The sequence below is a fragment of the Schistocerca cancellata genome, chromosome 5 (assembly GCF_023864275.1).
Source record: "Schistocerca cancellata isolate TAMUIC-IGC-003103 chromosome 5, iqSchCanc2.1, whole genome shotgun sequence".
NCBI lineage: Eukaryota > Metazoa > Arthropoda > Insecta > Orthoptera > Acrididae > Schistocerca > Schistocerca cancellata.
The window spans coordinates 827,187,283-827,210,519 of NC_064630.1; the positions used below are offsets into that span (position 1 = coordinate 827,187,283).

At 44.0% G+C, this 23,237-nt stretch overlaps 1 protein-coding gene across 3 annotated transcripts in view; it reads left to right on the plus strand.

Moving 5' to 3' along the window:
- LOC126188332 (uncharacterized) overlaps window positions 1-23,237 on the plus strand; it is a 426,405-nt gene that overhangs the window by 101,753 nt on the left and 301,415 nt on the right. The window contains exon 4 of one of the 3 annotated variants that reach the window (XM_049929926.1): window positions 4,187-4,369. The exons of the other annotated variants lie outside the window; for them this stretch is intronic. Within the exon in view, the coding sequence (XP_049785883.1) occupies window positions 4,187-4,369 (183 nt within the window). The remainder of the gene's footprint in view (window positions 1-4,186; window positions 4,370-23,237) is intronic. 3 annotated transcript variants of the gene reach the window in all.

Below are 23,237 nucleotides of genomic sequence, written 5' to 3' on the forward strand. Positions count from 1 at the left end.
CTCGCGGCCGCAGACTATACGTACCTGGCGCGCCAACGTCCGAGGGCTTCTCCGCGGTCATTTCCGGTGCGGCTCTCCTCTTGCTACCTGCGACGGCCGTTCGCTGCAGTACGGGAAGCCAGGATTCGTTTACCTTAAGGCTTTCCTCTTTCTTGTTGAAACTGTTCGCGTGTTTTTGGATTTCTACAGCTTCTCTGAACAAGCGCGTGTGATAGTGCTTCTCTATAGACAGAACTTCCGTGTCGGCGAATTTTATTACGTGGTCGGTCTCATTCAGTGCGTGCTCTGCCACGGCCGATTTCTCCACCTGCCCCAACCTGCAATGTCGCTTATGCTCTTTGATCCTGGTGTTAATGGATCGTCCAGTCATTCCGACATAAACTTTTCCGCATGTGCAAGGTATACGGTATATTCCCGACATTGCAAGTGGGTCTCTTTTCTCCTTCGCCGATCTAACACACTCTTTGATCTTCCTTGTCGGTTTGAAAATCGTCTTTACGCCGTGTTTGCGCAATATACGGCCAATTCTGTCCGTCACTCTGGGAATGTATGGCAGAAAGGCCGTACCCGACATTTCTTTTTCTGGTTCCTTACTTCGCCGAGTGTTTGGCTCTGTTACACTTCTAATGTAATTTGTGGAGTACCCATTGCTCCTCAGAACAGTTTCCAGGTGTTGCATTTCTCGTTTGAGGTGTTGAGGCTCACATATTCGTCCTGCTCTCGTTACGAGCGTACTAATCATGCCTCTTTTCTGGCTCGGATGGTGGTTTGACAGTTTGTGCAGGTATCGGTCCGTGTGTGTCGGTTTTCGATACACGCTGTGTCCCAGGTTTTCGCCGTCCCTTGTGACCAGCACATCTAGAAATGACAGTTTCTTGTCCTTTTCTACTTCCATGGTAAATGTTATGTTGGCATGGAGGCTGTTCAAGTGTCTCAGGAATTCACCGAGCTGTTCTTCACCATGGCTCCACACCACGAAAGTATCATCGACGTACCTGTACCACACCTTAAGTTTGCAAGTCGCCGAGTCCAGTGCACGCACTGAATGAGACCGACCACGTAATAAAATTCGCCGACACAGAAGTTCTGTGCATAAAGAAGTACTATCACACGCGCTTGTTCAGAGAAGCTGTAGAAATCCAAAAACACGCGAACAGTTTCAACAAGAAAGAGGAAAGCCTTAAGGTAAACGGATCCTGGCTTCCCGTACTGCAGCGAACGGCCGTCGCAGGTAGCAAGAGGAGAGCCGCACCGGAAATGACCGCGGAGAAGCCCTCGGACGTTGGCGCGCCAGGTACATATAGTCTGCGCCCGCGAGCTCGGCTCTAGTTCACCACCGGCAATGGAGGGTGAAGCTTTGACAATGCCAGCCACTCGTGCTGGCGAAACGTCAGAAAAATCATTAGATGAACGTCGGCCGAAGAACCCGAGACAGAAGCCAATAGGCAGTTTGTCAATTATAGTATTACAAATGATATGTTTTTAGATTAGGTAGTACATCCAAATACATATTGCAAGAGCGAGTTATTGATGCTCATCTTCCCCTGGGCAACAGGTCAGGGTGCTGAACTGTGAATGCGTGGATGCAAAACAGCCAGTGTTTACTGACAGGCATAGCCTAGTTAATGGTGCTGTTACAGTTGTGCAGAAAACATCAGGTCATAAGGCTTGTGTCGTGTTTGTGAGGAGACTGTTTGACGCCGAGAAAAAAACAGCCAGCACACTGATGTCTGTACATATTAAGGCACTACACATAAAAATATCTGCACTTGATCCTATTATACCTTGTGCAACATCTCACTGAGGCGCAAGTTATTATGACTGGCATATTTAACATACACTCAGGCAACAAATGTATGGGATAGCGATGGGAACATTGCATAAGGCAGTAGCATCACATACACAAGGTATAAAAGGACATTGAATTGACAGAACTATAATTTGCACTCAGGTGATTCTGTGTAAAGGTTGCCGACATGCGTATGGCCGCACAACGGGAATTAACAGACTCTGAAGGTGAATGGTAGTTGCAGCTAGGCGTATGGGACATTAAATTTCGGAAATCGTTAGGGACTTGAATGTTCCGAGATCCATAGTGTCAATAGTGTGCCGAGAATACCAAATTTTTGTCATCACCTCTCACCTCAGACAACGCAGTGGGCGAGGACTTCACTTAACGACCGAGGGCAGCGGCGTTTGCGTAGGTTGGTCAGTGTTAACAGACAAGCAACACTGTGTGAAATAATCGCAGAAATCAATGTGGGACGTACGATGAATATATCCGTCATGAGAGAGAGGGGAAATCTGGCGTTAATGGGCTGTGGCAGCAGACCACCTACGACGAGTGGCTTTCTCAACAGAATGACATCGCCTGCAGCGTGTGGATCAAGACAGCGAGGGATTGTGACGTCCATTCTACCACAGGTTGTCACCATCTGTAATAGTAGGAGAAATGCCGGTACCCCTATCACGCAACAGCGCAGGAATACACTATGAAGAATTTTAGTGAAACTGATTTTGACTGCATCAGTCTACACTCAGGTACAGAAAGAAGTAGGTTAACAATTCAATGCGTAGTGGGACGTACGTGTCCGATCAACGTATTATTCTCTCAAGCCGCGTGGGTCAACGACTGGGGTTCTGGTAAGATGAGGCAGGGATAGGAGATGAAAGGGACTGTCAGCTGAACACTGCAGGAATAGGAGGACATGCGTGTGTTTGGCCTGTGGGTTCTGGGCGTCGGGGGTTGTGATGCTTGACAGAGTACGGTGGGAAGGTATCTGGGCGCGTGGCAGCGTAATGCGCGTCACCCCGGACGAATTGGGCGACGGTGTTCAAGCGGGAATACAGTATAGTTTGTTGCTAAGGGCCCTGGGCGTACTGGAGGATGACTGTAGTAAAAGTCGTTATAAAGTCAACGGTGAGGAGAGGACGAGGGGAGCCGATTGGACGCTGTGCTGTATCGATATGGCGAATGGGGATGGCGACTTCAGGTAAAAGCAAGACGAGGCTTTGATTTTCAATTATTGCAATACGTGGAGTTACTTTTTACAGGGGTTAATTAGATTTGCGATAAGGATAAATGGCGTGATCTTTAGAATCTTGGTTGAGATGTCCATCAATGAATAGTCGTTGCAGGAAAAAATTTGATTGGACTCGGGAACAGAAGGGTTCAAATGGTGTGAACGGTAACAAATGGAGGGGCCCTTGACTGTGGAGTGTTCGATAGCTGAAGTAGATTCTGAAAATATGCGAACAGGGAATGTGGGACCGGCGTTTATGCAAGTGTGGAGGGGGATTTATCGAACTAAACATCAGAGTAGATGTTAATTTTCCAATCAGTCGTCTCCGTTGTAATCTATCTGAAGTATTAGTCCAATAATCGCGGTACTGAGGGACAGTAAGAGTAGAAGTATTCGCGTTTGGTTCACGCGCGTGGGACTTAGTGGGGCTCGGTGAGCGAAGGTTGCAGCAGAGGATTTATACATCGAAGAGAATTAATGTAAGGATTTTAGGATTTTGCTATAACAGAGTATATACCAGATATTCATTGGGATATGTTTAGCTCTTATCTATGTGGTGATCTTTCGCTTCTGGCATGAGTTGAATGGAATCGTCTTCATAAATGTGGCCAAAAGTTCAGCAGTGCGAACGGAGAGTACTTTGAATGCGAACGCAGGTGTTTCGTTTCCATCCAAATTTCCTATGCTTTGTAATACCTTTCACGTACCTTTTTGACAGCACAGTGTATAAAAAAATAAAACTGCCAGTATGTGCATCGTTAGCTACTGGATGCAACATACAGTTAGATCCCTCTTTCTCTTCGCTCTAAGGCAACAAGAAACGCTCCTGCTGCCAGTTACCGAACACGGGGAGCAAAACACATATCTTGGAATCTTGGCTGGGCTACGGCAGCTACAATGGTGAAAAACCAGTAAAGATTTATTCACTAATTTGTAAGCGTTGGCTACCGCTACCCAGACAGAAAAAAAACGCCAAAAAGTTGAGCACAAATGTTTTGTTGCTATTTTAGACTCTCCGAATCTACTTTTAAGTAATAACTTTAATGCAAACATTTGGTTAAATTATGTTTCTATTTTATGTATGTATGTATGGGATTTTGTCTTTGTTGGCGAGGCGACTGTACAAAGCACTCTTTCCCAATGGAGCGTACATTGTGTTTCAGTGAACAGCTAACGGGCAGCATATGCAGCAGCCTTCCCATCGTGTGCGGCGCCCTAGCCGACACCAATACATTTCCTGGAAACCCCAGCATCTACTACATCTGTGTCAGCGACGACCGTGGTGAACTTTACCCCTCTTTGTACAGATGCGCACACGGAGGAATTTACAACCCGAGCACCTACCAGTAAGTGCACTGCGTTAGCTATCAGCAGGACACACCTGCTCCGGTTGAAACATTGTTGTCGTGTATGGCATGAGACGACTTTTATTTGTGCTTTTAGTCTATAACAAAAGAAAAACTGTGTAACATTAATTCTAAAAAAAGGGAACGATTTTCATTATTTTTTATAGACAATGTTCTACAGCTGACTCTGGAAAACACAACTTGTGAAATCTTCTGGTGCACACTACAACAGATATTGTGCTGAGGGGTGTGATGTGGAAATCGCTGGTGGAACAACTGAAACATTCAGTTTAGGTTCTTTGTAAGGGTCCCATTGTGATATTCCCCGGAGTTAAAACATAGAAGGAAAATTAGTGTTATTATCACAATGCTCGTTAAGTAATAAATACAATAAGCTACTATGAAATATATTGTGAAGTGTGAGGCAGAACGTGCTCTTAAAATGGATGATAAGTAATTTAATACCTTATCTGATAAAAGTACTAACATGGTAAGAATATATATGAAACTTCACATCATTGTGGAAACCCATTTGCTTTGACTGCCAAAATGAATAACTCGTAGCAAATATCCCACGCTTTCGTCTTCGCCGTGCGACACATCCTCCTTGCAGATAAGCTAGCCAGGTGGTCTCATTCTCTGTCTCCCATCATTTCTTCTTTAATTATTGCGATTGCGAGGTTGGTGGTCCTCGCCCACAAAGTGTTTCTTTCCAGACTGTAGCATGTGTACCAAGTTTAGCTGAAATCGATGCAGGGGTGTAGTGGCAGCTTGTTACCTATGTCTCCACCCGCGTACACACGTCACATATATTTAACATATTTCACAAATATTTGTAGACAATTTCATCTGTATCTCTAGCGAATTTCACCCTGTAGTTTTCAGGCAGATCCATCTTCATAGCGTCTTATCTTCTATCCACAATGATACGGTATAATTTTGCAGCTACACTCAGTGACATGTATGAGTAATTTGATGGGTGTGCAGTTGGCAGTAATGAAGTAATAAATTAAAACTTCATTCATGATGCGGCAGTTTTTCACGGATCCAGTGTTTATGTGTCGTACAATGATATAATTTTCGACGTACGTTCAGTCGTATCTGTGTATACTGCCTGCAAAACGTGTGACGAATGGAGTTAGTAATAAAGAAGTCGTCTCTGTTGCGGTAGTTTTACTGTATAAAAACAAAACTTAACTCTGCCCGAACAGGCCGTGAATGCCCAACGGTTCCGACCGGCCGCCGTGTCATCATCAGCCCAAAGGCGTCACTAGATGCGGAAACGAAGGGGCACGTGGTCAGTACTCGGCTCTCCCGATCGTATATCAGTTCACGAGACTGGAGTCGCTACTTCTGAATCAAGTAGCTCCTCAGTTTGCCTCACAAGGGCTGAGTGCACCCCACTTGCCAACAGCGCTCGGCAGACTGGGTGGTCACCGATCCAAGTGCTACCCAGCCCGACAGCGCTTAATTTCGGTGATGTTACAGGAACTGGTGTTACCACAGCGGCGAGGTCGTTGCAAGTTCTACTGTATGGCAGCGAAAATGTATTAAGCGATTAACATTTTTTCTTTCATAATTTTGTACGAGGTATAAACGAGAAAAAGTGTCGTAAGAGTTTGATATTATGGTTAAAGTTTGTTGCAAGTGCTCTCATTCTCAAATATTGGATGAAAAGATCTGGCATCTGCTCGTCACGGACTGCACTACTCTGTCACGTCAACCCCTTAGATACAAAAGTGGTTCTCACCCCCACAGTGATTCTCTCCAGGCAGTGGGCGATATGTGTAGGCCCTACCAAGTTTGATTCAAATCGATCTAGAAGTTCAGGAGATTTGGAATATACACACTACATTATTGTAATATGCGTGGTTTTCCTGAATAGGCGCAGTATGCTATATAAAATGGGAAATTGTGAAAAATCGATGCTGAAACAACCAGAAGCACAGCTTCTCATCTACACAAAAATCTCTACCTCAACCCCAGCATACACGTCCCGACTTCTGTTGGCAGGCAGGCACTCCGTCTTCAGGCCACAAGTGAACCCATCGGGCCATTCGACCGCCGTTTCTTTGACCGGAGCCGCTACTATTCGGTCGAGTAGCTCCTCATTTGGTATCACGATGCTGAATGCAAACCGAAAAATGGCAACATCGCATGGCAGCTGGGTGGGTGGTCACCTACCCAAGTGCCAGCCACGCCTGACAGCGCTTAACTTCGGTGATCTCACGTGCACCGGTGTATCCACTGCAGCCAGGCCGTTGCCCTGCTTTCTGTTGGCAGGGTCATTATTCTGGGAAGGCAAAACATACTCTCCCTTTCGTTGACATTCCCCATTTTGCATTTGGTGGATATGTGACGTTCCTTGAAATGATCAGTTTGAGTTAATCTCTTGTACCAAAACCAGTAACTTAAACTTAACAGCTGGTCGAGCTTCCTCAGTAGAGGATGCGGATAGGACGGGCAAGTGGTCAGCACACCACTCTCCCGGACGTTATGATGGTTCTCTTTGACCGGAGCAGCTCCTATTCGGTCGAGCAGCTCCTCATTTGGCATCCCAAGGCTGAGTGCACCCCGAAAAATGGCGACACCGCATGGCGGCCCGGATGGTCACCCATCCAAGTGCCAGCCACGCCTGACAGCGCTTAACTTCGGTGATCTCACGTGAACCGGTGTATCCACTGCAGCCAGGCCGTTGCCCTGCTTTCTGTTGGCAGGGTCATTATTCTGGGAAGGCAAAACATACTCTCCCTTTCGTTGACTTTCCCCATTTTGCATTTGGTGGATATGTGACTTTCCTTAAAATGATCAGTTTGAGTTAATCTCTTGTACCAAAACCAGTAACTTAAACTTAACAGCTGGTTGAGCTTCCTCAGTAGAGGATTAGAGGAAGCGGTAGGAGGGGCAAGTGGTCAGCACACCACCCTCCCGGTAGTTATGATGGCTTTCTTAGACCGGAGCCGCTACTATTTGGTCAAGTAGGTCCTCATTTGGCATCATGAGGCTGAGTGCACCCGGAAAAATGGCAACGGCGCGTGGAAATTAGCTGGGTGGTCACCCACCCAAGTGCAAGCCACGCCCGACAGCGCTTAACTTCGCTGATCTCACGGGAACCGGTGTATCCACTGCGACAATGCCGTTGCCCTGACTTCTGTTGGCAGGGTCATTATTTTTGGAAGGCAAAACATACTCTCCCTTTTGTAGACTCTCCCCATTTTGCATTTGGTGGATATGTGACATTCCTTGAAAAGATCAGTTTGAGTTAATCTCTTGTACCAAAACCAGTAACTTAAACTTAACAGCTGGTCGAGCTTCCTCAGTAGAGGATTAGAGGAAGCGGTAGGAGGGGCAAGTGGTCAGCACACCACCCTCCCGGTAGTTATGATGGTTTTCTTTGACCGGAGCCGCTACTATTTGGTCAAGTAGGTCCTCATTTGGAATCACGAGGCTGAGTGCACCCGGAAAAATGGCAACAGCTTGTGGCGGCTAGCTGGGTGGTCACCCACCGAAGTGCCAGCCATGCCCGATAGCGCTTAACTTCAGTGATCACACGGGAACCGGTGTATCCACTGCGGCAAGGCCGTTGTCCTGACTTCTGTTGCCAGAGTCATTATTTCTGGAAGGCAAAACATACTCTCCCTTTCGTTGACTTTCCCCATTTTGCATTTGGTGGATATGTGACGTTCATTGAAAAGATCAGTTTGGATGAGGAGGAGATTAGAGTTTAACGTCCCGTCGACAACGAGGTCATTAGAGACGGAGCGCAAGCTCGGGTGAGGTAAGGATGGCGAAGGAAATCGGCCGTGCCCTTTCAAAGGAACCATCCCGGCATTTGCCTGATGCGATTTAGGGAAATCACGGAAACCCTAAATCAGGATGGCTGGAGACAAGATCAGTTTGAGTTAATCTACTGTACCAAAACCAGTAACTTAAAATTAACAGCTGGTCGAGTTTCCTCAGTAGAGGATGTGGATAGGAGGGGCAAGTGGTCAGCACATCGGTCTCCCGGTCGTAATGATGGTTTTCTTTGACTGGAGCCGCTACTATTCGGTCGAGTCACCAACCCAAGTGTCAGCCACGCCCGACAGTGCTTGACATCGGTGATCTCACGGAAACCGGTGTAACCACTGCGGCAAGGCCGTTGCCCTCACCTCTGTTGGCAAGGTCATTATTTTTGAAAGGCAAAACATACTCTCCCTTTCGTTGACTTACCCCATTTTGCATTTGGTGGATATGTGACGTTCCTTGATAAAATCAGTCTGAGTTAATCTTTTGTACTAAAATCAGTAACTTAAAATTAACAGTTGGTCGAGCTTCCTCAGTAGAGGATGCGGATAGGAGGGGCAATTGGTCTGTCCACCGCTCTCCCGGTCGTTATGATGGGTTTCCTTGACCGGAGCCGCTATTATTCAGTTGTGTAGCTCCTCATTTGGCATCACGAGGCAGAGTGCACCCCGAAAAATGGCAACAGCGCATTTCAGCTGGGTTGTTGGTCACCCACCCAAGTGCCAGCCACGCTCCACAGCAATTAACTTCGGTGATCTCAAGGGAACCGTTGTATCCACTGCGGCAAGGCCGTTGCCCTGCTTTCTGTTGGCAGGGTCATTATTCTGGGAAGGCAAAACATAGTCTCCCTTTCGTTGACTTTCCCCATTTTGCATTTGGTGGATATGTGACGTTCCTTGAAAAGATCAGTTTGAGTTAATCTCTTGTACCAAAACCAGTAACTTAAAATTCACAGTTGGTCGAGCTTCCTCAGTAGAGGATGCGGTAGGATTTGTGACGTTCCTTGAAAAGATCAGTTTGAGTTAATCTCTTGTACCAAAACCAGTAACTTAAAACTAAATATTGGCCGAGCTTCCACAGTAGAGGATGTGGATAGGAGGGGCAAGTGGTTAGCACACCGCTCTCCCGGTCGTTATGATGGCTTTGTTTGACCGATGCCGGTAATATTCGGTCGAGTAGCTCCTCATTTGGCATCACGAGGCTGAGTGCACACCGAAAAATGGCAACAGCTCATGGTGGCTTTCTGGGTGGTCACCCACCCAAGTGCAATCCACGCCTGACAGTGTTTAACTTCAGTGATCTCACTGGAATCGGTGTATCTGCTGCGGCTAGGCCGTTTCCCTGACTACTGTTGGCAGGGTCATTGTTTTTGGAAGGCAAAACATATTGTCCCTTTCGTTGTTTTCCCCATTTTGCATTAGGTCGATAAGTGACGTTGCTTGAATAGATCAGCTTCACTTAATTTCTTGTACCAAAACCAGTGACTTAAAATTAGCAGTTGGTCGGGATTCCCCAGTTGAGGATGCGGATAGGAGGGGCAAGTGTTCAACACACCCCTCTCCCTGTCATTATGATGGTTTTCTTTGCCCGGAGCCGCAACTATTAGGTCGAGTAGTTGCTCATTTGGCACCACGAGCCTGAGTGCAAACCGAAAAATGGCAACAGCGCATGGCGGCTAGTCACCTACCCAAATGCCAGCGACACCCGACAGTGCTTAACTTAGGTGATCTCATGGGATCCGGTGTATCCACAGGGGCAAGGCCGTTGCCCTGACTTCCGATGGCAGGGGTGTTTATTTTTGGAATGCAAAACATACTCTCACTTTCGTTGACTTTCCCCATTTTGCATTTGGTGGACATGTGACGTTCCTTGAAAAGATCAGATTGAGTTAATGTCTTGTACCACAACCAGTAACTTAAAATTAAAAGTTGGTCCAGATTACTCTGTGAGAGATCGGATCAGAGGGGCAAGTGGTCATCACACCGCTCTCCCGGTCGTTATGATGGTTTTCCTTGACCAGAGCCACAACTATTCGGTCGAGTAGCTCCTCATTTGGTATCACAAGGCTGAGTGCACCCCAAAAAATAGTAACAGCACATGGCCGCTGGCTGTGTGCACCCCGACAAATGGCAACAGCGCATGGCCACTGGCTGGGTGGTCACCCACCCAAGTACAAGCCACGCCCGACGGCGCTTAACTTTGGTGAACACACGGGAACCAGTGTATCCACGGTCCTCACTTCTTTTGGGAGGGTCATTATTTTTGGAAGGCAAAACATACTCTCCCATTCGTTGACTTTCCCCACTTTGCATTTGGTGTATGTGTGATGTTCCTTGAAAAGATCAGTTTGAGTTAATCTTTTGCACGAAAACAAGTAACTTAAAATTGACAGTTGATCGAGCTTCCTCAATTGATGATGCGGATAGGGGGGAAAGAGGTCAGTACACCGGTCTCCCGGTCGTTATGATGGATTTCTTTGACCGGATCCGCTGCAATTCGGACGAGTAGCTCCTCATTTGGCATCACGAGGCTGAGTGCACTCCGAACTATTGCAGAAACACATCGCGGCTCTCTGGGTGATCACCCACCGAAGTGCCGTCCACGCCTCGGCAGCACTTAACTTTGGTGATTTCACGGGAACCGGTGTATCCACTGCGGCAATTCCGTTGTCCTGACTTCTGTTGGCAGGGTCATTATTTTTTAAGGCAAAACATACTCTCCTTTTCATTGACTTTCCCCATTTTGCATTTGATGAATATGTGACTTTTCTTGAACAAATCAGTTTGAGTTAATCTCTTGTACCAAAACCAGTAACTTAAGATTAACAGTTGGTCGAGCTTCCTCAGTAGACGATGCGGATAGAAGGGGCAAGTGTTCAGCACACCACTCTCCAGGTCGTTATGATGATTTTCTTTGACCGGAGCCGCTACTATTCGGTCGAGTAGCTCCTCATTTGGCATCACGAGGCCTAGTGCAAACCGAAAAATGGCAACAGCGCATGGCGGCTAGTCACCCACCCAAATGCCAGCGACGCCCGACAGTGCTTAACTTCGGTGATCTCACGGGATCCGGTGTATCCACTGGGGCAAGGCCATTGCCCTGACTTCCGTTGGCAGGGGTATTTGTTTTTGGAAGGCAAAACATACTCTCACTTTCGTTGACTTTCCCCATTTTGCATTTGGAGGATTTGTGACGTTGCTTGAAAAGATCAGTTTGAGTTAATCTCATGTACCAACAAAAGTAACTTAAAATTAACAGTTGTCGAGATTACTCAGCAGAGGATGCGGATCAGAGGGGCAAGTGGTCAGCACACCGCTCTCCCGGTAGTTATGATGGTTTTCTTTGACCGGAGCCACTACTATTCGGTCGAGTAGCTCCTCATTTGGTATCACAAGGATGAGTGCACCCCAAAAAATGGTAACAGCACATGGCCGCTGGCTGGGTGGTCACCCACACAAGTGTCAGCCACGCCCGACAGTGCTTAACATCGGTGATTTCACGGGAACCGGTGTATCAGCTGCGGCAAGGCCGGTGTCCTGTTGGCAGAGTCATTATTTTTGGAAAGCAAAACATACTCTCCCTTTCGTTGCCTTTCCCCATTTTGCATTTGGTGGATATGTGACGCTGCTTGAAAAGATCAGTTTGAGTTAATTTCTTGTACCAAAACCAGTATCTTAAAATTAACAGTTGGTCGCGATTCCTCAATATAGGATGGGGATAGGATGGGCAAGGGTTCAGCATAACGCTCTCCTGGTCGTTATGATAGTTCTCTTTGACCGGAGCCGCTAGTGTTCGGTCGAGTAGCTACTCATTTGGCATCACGAGGCTGGGTGCACCCCGAAAAATGGCAACAGCGCTAGGCGGCTGGCTGGGTGTTCACCCACCCAAGAGCCAGCCACGCCCGACATCGCTTAACTTTGGTGAACTCACGGGAACCGGTGTATCCACTGCGGCAAGGCCGTTGTCCTGACTTCTTTTGGCAGGATCATTGGTTTTGGAAGGCAAAACATAGTCTCCCTTTCGTTGACTTTCCCCACCTTGCATTTGGTGTATGTGTGACGTTCCTTGAAAAGATCAGTTTGAGTTAATCTCTTGTACAAAAACCAGTAACTTAAAATTAACAGTTGGTCGAACTTCCTCAGTAGAGGATGAGTATAGGAGGGGCAAGAGGTCAGTACACCGGTCTCCCGGTCGTTATGATGGATTTCTTTGACCGGATCCGTTACAATTCGGACGAGTAGCTCCTCATTTGGCATCACGAGGCTGAGTGCACTCCGAACTATGGTAAAAACACATGGCGGCTCGCTGGGTGGTCACCCGCTGAAGTGCCATCCACGCCCGACAGCACTTAACTTTGGTGATTTCACGGGAACCGGTGTATCCACTGTGGCAATTGAGTTGTCCTGACTTCTGTTGGCAGGGTCATTATATTTGGAAGGCAAAACATACTATCCCCTTCGTTGATATTCCCCATTTTGCATTTGGTGGATATGTGACGTTGCTTAGAAAGATCAGTTTGAGGTAATTTCTTGTTCCAAAACCAGTAACTTAAAATTAACAGTTGGTCGAGCTTCCTCAGTAGAGCATGCGGATAGGAGGGGCAATAGGTCAGTACACCGCTCTCCCAGTCGTTATGTTGGTTTTCTTTGATCGGCGCCGCTACTATTCGGTCGACTAGCTCCCCATTTGGCATCACAAGGCTGAGTGCATCTTGAAAATGGCACCAGCGCATGGCGATTGGCTGGGTGGTCACCCACCAAAGTGCCAGCCACGACGGACAGCGCTTAACTTGGGTGATCTCACGGGAACCGGTGTATCCAATGCGGCATGGCCGTTGCCCTGACTTCTGTTGGCATGGTCATTATTTTTGGAAGGCGAAATATACTCTCCCTTTCATTGACTTTCCCCATTTTGCATTTGGTGGATATGTGACGTTCCTTGAAAAGATGAGTTTGAGTTAATTTCTTGTAGCAAAACCAGTAACCTAAAATTAACAGTTGGTAGACCTTCCTCAGTAGAGTATGCTGATAGGAGGGGCAAATGGTCTGCCCACCGCTCTCCAGGTCGTTATGATGCTTTTCTTTGACCGGAGTCGCTACTATTCGGTCGAGTAGCTCCTTATTTGGGATCACGAGGCTGAGTGCACCATGAGAAATGGAAACCGCACATGGCGGCATGCTGGGTGTTCACCCACGCAAGTGCCAGCCATGCCCGAGAGCGCTTAACTTCGGTGATCTCACGGGAACTGGTGTATCCACTGCGGCAAGGCCGTTGCCCTGACTTCAGTTGGCAGGGTCATTATTTTTGGAAGGCAAAACATACTGTCCCTTTTTTTTATTTACCCCATTTTGCATTTAGTGGATATGTGCCATTGCTTGAAAAGATCAGTTTGAGTTAATCTCTTGTACCAAAACCAGTAACCTCAGTTGGTCGAGCTTCCTCAGTAGAGGAAGCGGATAGGAGGGGCAAGTGGTCAGCACACCGCTCTCCCCGGTCGTTATGATGGTTTTCTTTGACCGGAGTTGCTGCTATTCGGTCGAGTAGCTCCTCATTTGGCATCATGAGGTTGAGTGCAACCCGAAAAATGGCAACAGCGCAAGGCGGCTGGCTTTGTGGTCACCCACCCAAGTGCCAGCCGCGCCCGTCAGCGCTTAACTTTGGTGACCTCACGGGAACAGGTATATCCACTGCAGCAAGGCCGTTGCCCTGACTTCTGTTGGCAGGGTCATTATTTTTGGAAGGCAAAACATAGTCTCCCTTTCGTTGACTTTCCCCATTTTTCATTTGGTGGATATGTGACATTCCTTGAAAAGATCAGTTTGAGTTAATCTCTCATACCAAAACCAGTAACTTAAAATTAACAGTTGGTCGAGCTTCCTCATTAGAGGATGCGGATAGGAGAGGCAAGTGGTCAGCACACCGCTCTCCCTGTCGTTATGATGGTTTTCTTTGACCGGAGCCGCTACTACTCGGTCGAGCAGCTGCTCATTTGGCATCACGATGCTGAATGCACCCCGAAAAATGGCAACTGCGCATGGCGGCTGGCTGGTGGTACACTTTTGCTGTTAGTATCTGGGGCACTGTGTCTCATTCACGATCAGATACCTTCTTTAACTTAAGGGAAAGATGCTGTATATTTTAATTCTCTGCGCTTTTTAAACTGATAGTGTTTACTTCACATAGTACAAAATAATTTTTGAGGTAAAATATTCTTTCATCCATTTTCGACGCCACTATAATGCCAATGCGCGCCTAGTGACAGATCCATACTTCGCCCATTATTTCACTGAATGTGGTAGCGCGGCACATGAGAAAAGTACTACAATTGAATATCATCCATAGAAAACTACTAATGTATTGGAACAGGTGGATTATGTTGGAGATATCAGGAAGAAATGCTGATAATCTCGAATGGTGACTTAGTAACGCGGAAACACTGCGCTCGTGACGTTTTTTAAATGAAGTACTTATCAAGTGGATTACAAAGTCTTTTAGTGGTACTTGTTTCGAGTTACAGGTATAGACCATATTCAATCCTCAGAAACTGAGGCGCTAAAAGTAAAAAAAAAAAAAAAAAAAAAAAATTGTCCAAAAAAGCTTGAATCACGGCGTCGGAAAAGAGCCGCATAGATTACACAATATATGTTCTATACTAGATACAGTGAAAAATCTATTTATCCAAGACTACTAATACCGGCGTGGCGAGTACAGTTTAAGGCTTATTGTCAAACGAAAGCACAGTAAAGAGGTCATATGAGCATGTGTGAGCTCTCCAGGAGCTTCATGTAGCACGTCCACTGTACAGGCCTAAAACGTCTCATAATAATTTGAAAAGGAACGTTGAAACAGCTTTCAAAAGAATTTTGTAACACACATACGCGTAAATGTTTATTACAATGTTTTAACAAAAAATTGTATTCAAACTTACAGAAACGTTTCATTGTAAACTGTTTCATGTGTAATGTAGTTATATGTTTAGATTATTTCTCACTACTCCAGACGTTACTATTACACTCTTACACTCACAGTATATAGCGAGGTGGCGAGAGTCGTGGGGCACCTCCCTGCGTCGTGTCGCACCCCTTTGGCCCGGCACAGTGCTGCAGCTGGGCGTAGCATCGACCCAGCAAGTCGTTGGAAGGGCCCTGCACAAATATTGAGCCATGCTGCCTCTGTAGCAGTCCACAACTGGAAAGTGTTTTTGGTGTAGGATTATGTGCACGAACTGAACTCTCGGTTATGTCCGTCAAGCTTCGCATGGGGTTCACGTTGAGCTATCTGAGTGGCCACATCATAAGCTCAAACTGCAGGACAGTCACCAAACCAGTCACGAACAACTGTCGCCCGGTGACGTGGTTAAATGTCGTGTGACGAGGGCCTCCCGTCTGGTAGACCGTTCGCCTGGAGCAAGTCTTTCGATGTGACGCCACCTCGGCGACTTGCGCGTCGATGGGAATGAAATGATGATGATTAGGACAACACAACACCCAGTCCCTGAGCGGAGAAAATCTCCGATCCAGCCGAGAAGCGAACCCGGGCCCTTAGGATTGACATTCTGTCGTGCTGACCACTCAGCTACCGGGGGCGCACTGTGACGTGGTGCATTGTCATCCATAAAAACTGCATCGTTGTTTGGGAACATGAAGTCCATGAATGACTGCAGACAGTCTCCAAACATCCGAACATAACCAGTTCCAGTCAATGATCGGTTCAGCTGGACCAGAAGACCCAGTCGGTCCAAACCGTGTAACAACAGCCCACACCATTATGGAGCCACCAACAGCTTGAACAGTGCCTTATCATCAGCTGGGGCCCGAGGCTTCGTGGGCTCTGCGCCGCTCTCACCAACTGAAGTCGGCACTCATCTGGCCAGGCCGCGGATTTCCAGTCGTCTGGGCTGCGATCCATTCGGCCACGAGCCCACGAGGGGCGTTGCACGCCATGTCGTGCTGTTAGCAAAGGCACCCGCGTCTGTTGCCTGCTGCCACAGCCCACTAACGCCAAATTTCGCCGCTCTCTCCTAACGGCTATGTTCCTCGTACGTCCCACAGTGATTTCTGCGTTTATTTCAAGCACTGTTGCTAGTCTGTTAACACTGACAACTCTGAGAAAACGCCGCTGCTCTCGGTCGTTACTGAAGGCCGATGGTCATCGCAGTGTCCGTCGTTTGAGGTAATGCCTGAAATTTGGTATCCTCGGCACACTGTTGACACTGTGGATCTTGGGAAACTCAAGTTTCTACCGATTTCCAGAATGGAATGTCCCACGTGTCTAACTCCAACAACCACTCCGCTTTCACAGTCCTTTAATTCCTGTCATGTGGCCATAACGACATCGTAAACCCTTTCACGTGAATCACGTGACTACAAATCACAGCTCCTGCAATGCACTGCCCTTTTATACCTAGTGCACGCGACTGTACCGCCGTCTTTATACGTGCGTATCGCTATCACAGCTCAGTGTATACAGTATATGAGGGCGCCGTAGGAGTCAGGCAGACGACTAGTGGATAAATTATGTCATCAGTTAAAGTGTAAAATCTATGTAAGAATCAGTTCTTATAGACAAAAGTTATTTTTCGCATAGATCCCTTTTCTTAAGACGTATTGATTTTCATTTGTTACGGTATAGTGTTTATTTCGTTTTCCACTTTCATCTCTTACCGTCTTAACCGTTGTTTCCTGATGGCGGTTCAAACAAATCAAGCAAATTCGGATTCCAAAATGACTCAAGTTCGCAGCACGCTCTTTTCGTGCAATGGCAAACAATACTTTTTCTCAAAGGCTGAGAAACTTCATCAACGTCTTTACAGAGAGTGAACAAAAGTGCATACACAAAAACAGTCCATTCTGGGCGCTATGTACTCAGATACAGTATTGAGTATGTGATGCAAATCTCTTGTGAATATGCTTACATGCCATGGTGGAGAATTCAACGAGGCGTTTCTCCAGTTCAGTATGTACGTCAGACTGTGTTTTAAATACTGCCCGTCCGTCCAAACCTTTGTAATGCGCTTCTGGTTGCTTGGGAGGAGACAAATTGTTCCTGCATTTGGGCACAAGCTGAGGGCACCTTAATTTAAAGATAATATAGAAAGACGCAGTAAAGCATAGGAAACTTAGATTCATGAAGGGAAAATGTTAAAGAAGAGAGCGTTAAGGATAAATAAAATTCAAGGATACGACGTCGTATCTATCGGTGCTCCATGCCAGTATCAAATACGTTACAGACGTTTTACCGAAAATAAAATATAACAATAATAAAATAAATGAATCAGTTTATTATACTGTTACATTTGCTGACATAGTGTTTCATACATTTTTTATTTAGCTATGAGTTTTAGTCTTACGTTACTGAAGAAAAATACAACAGAATGGTCTTTCTAAAATGTCTGAAAGCAGTAGATTCAGTTCACAAACTAAATTTCTGAAAGCCGCATGAAATTTATATTTTACGGTTTACCAAGTTTATTTACACTTCATAGCAGTTTAAGTAACATTAAAACTGTTTTTGTATATAGTAAAAAGGTATAGTACCTTTAGATTCGTATGGAAAACTCTCGAATTTGATTAAATGCGTTCGTCGGATTTCGAATTAAAATTTTCACTATAAGAAATGACAGTTACTGTGAAAATGGCTTCGTCAAATGGATAAATAGATGATCAGGCTGGTTTCCAAGACTTAGGGTTGATACTGACACCGAGTTGTAAGAATCAGAAAAGAGCAACGACATGAGTGTGCAAACGTTAGTGAAATGCTTCATTAAGGAGGCGAGAAGAGTATCGAAAACATTGAAAAACATTTTCATGATGACAGCTTCCTTTCAAAAAAATTTGCTGGAAGTCTGGTCATGCATTCGCTGTCTGAAATAGGAACCTGAGGACAACTGAGGCTAATATAAGAATCAGAATGTGAAATTCCAGAAATTTAAACATTGAATCAGAGAATATGATAAGAGAAGTAAGCAAGCTTAATTTAGAAGAGACTGGTAAAGTGGAATGGTAAATTAGTGAGATTTATGGCAAAATGATTATAGGATATTGAGAAAATCAATTAAATATTAGAGAAACAGAAGAGGAAGTAGTTAAGGATGGGGTCAGACAATTTTAACAAATGGGCAGCCACAGCTAAAATTTTTATACATGATTGACCGACAATTCATAAAGTACTACAGGTTTTAAAGCTATTGAAATATAAAGTTGAACGAAAAGTCCAACAGTCCACTGTAGCTGTACTTCCTGAAGTGGAGTAGAGACCCAAACATCCCGCTTCGCAATTTTTAATTTACAGTTCCTAATGTATATCTGTACAGAATTTTCTTATAAATTAATGTTTTGATAATGGAGAATTGAAGTTGTCTGAGACATGTTAAAACAAAGGATGAAAATACTCAAATATGGAATAAAATATTACGCATCTAGTGAGACAACTAGGTGTGGATCACATACCCCCCACAGAGAATAAATAAGATCTGTAATTTCATACCAAAAGAAGGGTACCTACTAATGCTACATCATGTGCTAAAGGGATTACTTACAGAATGCCACAGAGTAACAGCTGGCGTGGCTAGGTAAAGTTCTCAGTCCTCCTCAATTGATAAAACCGTCATCAATGATGAACGTCATGTTTAAAAAATGAAAGAATAGAATTGGGAACCAGAAACTGATTCTTGAGTGAAGCGGTATATAAAATGAAAAAGAGATGAGGACAGTCCCGAAGTAACGTGGACCAACTGCCAAAAAGGGACTGACTTGTGTTAAAATAACGAACTGTCGTCATTTTACCAATTAAAATATGTTCCTGGCGGCCTATCCTAAACAACAGACAATGTTCCTCGTAAACGTTATCTAGGAGAGTATTGGGTCGTTGAGTGATTGAAGAATAAAGTGAAGTTGGCGATGAAAACTAGTAAAACTTATGTAGTGAAATAAACTATTTTTAATATGTTTTGGAGGCCACGAATGTCCGAAAGGAAAAACTTTTGCTGCCAGTCAAACTTACCGAAAGCTGGCACGCTTATGTGTATTCGTCACCAACACGGCAGCTGACAACAAAAGCTACGAGCGTCCAGTGTACAGTCGAAGCGTGTGCGGTGACTGCCGTCCGGGTGCTGAGACCGGCCAACAGGGAAGACAAGAGAAGCGCGCTGCCAGCGGCCTGCTGACGAACTGCCGTCACCACGCTAACTATTGAACTCGGTTCTCTGTATCACATAAAACCCGCTGTACGGTATGAATTCTCAATCAGTCAATCAATCAATCAATAAAGGTGGGAGATACGATGCTATGAGAACATTTTGACAGAGCACCCAAAGACGCATGTCGAAATAAGCCACCTAGAGGAGATGACGTTTCCGCAGAATTATTAAGACCCTTTGGAGGTCCGACGGTGACAAAATGACTCACCGGTTATACAAGTTATATGGGACTGGCGAAATAACCTCATACTTCAACAAGTGTCAGATAATTTCAGCTTCAAAAAGGCATCAGCTGACAGATGCGTGTATTACAGAACCACGAGCATAACAAGTCACGTTTTCAAAGTCCTCAAACGAATTATTTCTAGAAGAATGGAGAACCCAGAGAAAGCCACTACAGGAGAGACTTAACTTAGAAAACAACCTGAAAAAAAGACAAAGCTGTCTTTACAGTATTCGTGGATTTAGAGAAAGGTGGAATTCACTTTAAGAAGATCTGGAGGCAGCAAGGATAAAATGAAGGAAGCAAAAGCTTATCAACAGCTTGTACAGAAACCAGACTTTGACTGTAAGATTCAAAGGGCATCACAAAGTAGCAGTAGATCAGATGGAAGTGAGAAAGATTTGTAGCCATCCCCAGTGTTATTAAATATGTATACTGAGCAAGCAGTAAAGGAAAGCAAAATGATATCTGGAAATGGAGTTACGACTCATGGAAAGCATGTAAAAACTTTGAGGTTTGCTGATGACATTGTAATATTGTCAGAAACGGCAATGGACGTTGATGATCAGCTGAACCACATGGATAGTCTCATGAAAAGACGTTATAGAACGACTATCGACAAAAGTAAAAGAAGGGCAATGGAATATAGTTGGCTTAAATCGCAGGTTGCCGAGGGAAATAGATTAAAGAAAGAGATGCTAAATGTAGTCTATGTGTTTTGCTATTTAGCAGCAGAATAAGAGACATGGGCAGAAGTAGAGAGGATATAAAGCACTGTCTGGCAATGGAAGAAGAAATATTTCTGAAAGAGACAAAATTGTTAACATTTAATCAGGAAGTTTTTTTTCTGACAGTATTTATCTGGAGTGTTGCTTGTACGGAAATGAAACATGTATAATAAACTTTTCAGACAAAAAGAGGATACAAGCTTTTGAAAAATGGTGCTACAGAAGAAAGCTGAATATTATGTGGGTATATGGAGTAACTAGTGAAGCAGTAGTGAACGGAATCAGAAGAAATTTATGGCATATCATGATTCAAAGAAACGATCAGTGGATACAACAAATCCGAATGCTTATTAATAATGGTAGGAAGCGTTTCTGTGTGTGTGTGTGTGTGTGTGTGTGTGTGTGTGTGTGTGTGTGCGTGTGCGTGTGTGTGTATATGTGTGTCTGGAGGATGGGGGGAAGAGGGTACCAACACTATAGTACAGTAAGATCAAACGGATGTAGGTTGCAGTAAATTATGCAGATTAGAAGAGCCTTCTACAGTATAAGTAAGTGGGCATGTAGAGCACAGAAGGACCCAAATTACTGAACAAACAATATCGTCTACATAAAAATCAACAGCATCCCACATACTACATGTGTTGGCATAAATTAATATAAAAAGATTAATTATTGAACAAGAAATATTAAAAATGTAGGGCTCAAAAAAACTAATAACTCAGAAATTATGAACCAGGCTGCATCAGCGACTTTCAGTTAAAATGAAATTCATTTTCATTATTTTTGAATTTCTTCATGCCTTTGAATCTCAATTTTATACTCCCATCATCAGAAAACTGAAAATAATAATCAATAATTAATTTCAGGTATCTGTAATTTTAAATTTACTATGAAGCTCCATACAAATTTTTTCACCTTATCTAGTTTTTAAATGTTCACAACCAGTAACATAATATAAATTAATTACTTCTCACTCAATGAGCTTTTTAAACAAATTACACCTGTTTGCTTTATTGAGCTTCTTCAGTAGAGCCTCCATTTATGTAGATTAAAATTTTATTAAAAATAAAAATTATTTATCTTCTAAATAAGGATGAATATTACTAATGTATGGAACTAATTTAAATTTGACCAAAATATTTCTGTTGAGAGAAATATTAAAGCAAAAGAGAGGTAACTTAAATGTGACATTTCCTAATATTAATTTAAAACATCTTGAATCATAGAACATTTGAGAAGTATGAAACATAATGCTTATGGAGAAGATGAGACAGTTTTAGAAACTAGTATAGAAATATTGGAACTAATAGAAAAGTCAAATTTGTTATAACTGTAAAAAATAGAGAAATTTCAATTTAATCATTATCACTTATCAATAAATAATATACCAAAAATAATAAAAAATTGTAGTAAAGCTTATACACAACTTTCAAAAGTTTTTTATTCAATAACCAAAAAATCTACATCTAGTGATGCAGATATCAGAGAATACAATAAAAACCAACTAATAAATTTATTCAATTGTTATAATGAAATAGCTAATATAGATTTTATAACAAAAAGTTTATTTTAATATTCATAATCTATTGTATCATAATTTTCTAGAGCTACACTTTTATTGCACTGAAATGAGAATTCTTTCTTAACTTGTTTCTTGATTAAAATTCCAGTATCTACATCTGGATGGGTGAGGACAATGACTGATGAAGGCTGAGACCAGGAGCGTTATAAGAATGTAGAGTATATTGCAGGGGGAGTTCCCAGCTATGGGTTCATTACTATAATTTTCTTTTTGTTGTTTTATCAAAAACTGCATGGTTATAGATCCCACCGATGATGCCTTAGAATAAGAAAATGGTGAAACACGTGTGGGAAAAATAATGAAGTTGCAACAAGTAAGACGGTTCTATTCACAAAACAAGTATTTATGTGCTTGCTGCGGACGATGGTCACGCAGACAAACTTGTTGTTCACGTTACGCCAGGCATTTCCATATGGCCTATACCAGAAATTCAGGAGACTTAACGTCCACAAAACCATAAAACACATGAAATTCAATAACATATGCAAATGTAAGGATCTTGTACCTAAATATATCAATGTAAAGATTAAAAATAGTTCAATCAGTGCCCAAAAATTAACGCAGGCTGCTCAGCAAATGTAGTTAAAACACGAAATCAAATCCCTAATCTCTACAAAACAAAATGAGAAATACGAATTATATAAGACACATTTACAATTAATAATATGACCGTTTCCTCCCATCTGGTCAACAGGGTCGGAAAACAGAAAAACGCCTGTAGAAAGAATGGGAAGATCAACCAAGTCAAGAAACTCCAGTCACAACACAATACCTTTACACACAACCGAGAACACACGCAAAGATCCTACCCAATATCAGTGAACCTTACAGACACACAGTTAACCAGTAAAGAAAGACTGCTGTTCGAGAAAGGATTACAAAACAATGCAAATTCAGAAATAGATGAAGATTGCGTAGAAAATCTAATTACAGAAACAGGAAGTGTTTCTACAAGGGAAGACAGTAATGGAAACAGCAGCGACAACATTAGACTAACTAGAGAACTAGTTAAAAAAAAAAGAAATTCATAATATAATAACCAGATAAAAAACATAACACAAAAACAATGGCCTCAGGGGCTTGGCGACTCCAATGCTTCTGAGCTAGGGGACCGGTAAGCGCCGCCAGCCCTCTGTCACCGTAAGCTCGGGGCACGCTTCAGCGACGACCATGCGGCATGGCGGTAGAAGGTTGTGTGTCTCAGGGAACGCAGATCTTGGCTTGACCGCCCGAATCGCAAGGACGGAATAAACCTCTACAAAAAACCCTCAGTCTCAAGGTGTGCTGCTCGCTGATGGGATGCATGGCTGTTGAGGTGGAACAGTCGATAGCGGGCAACCTCTGGGGAATCT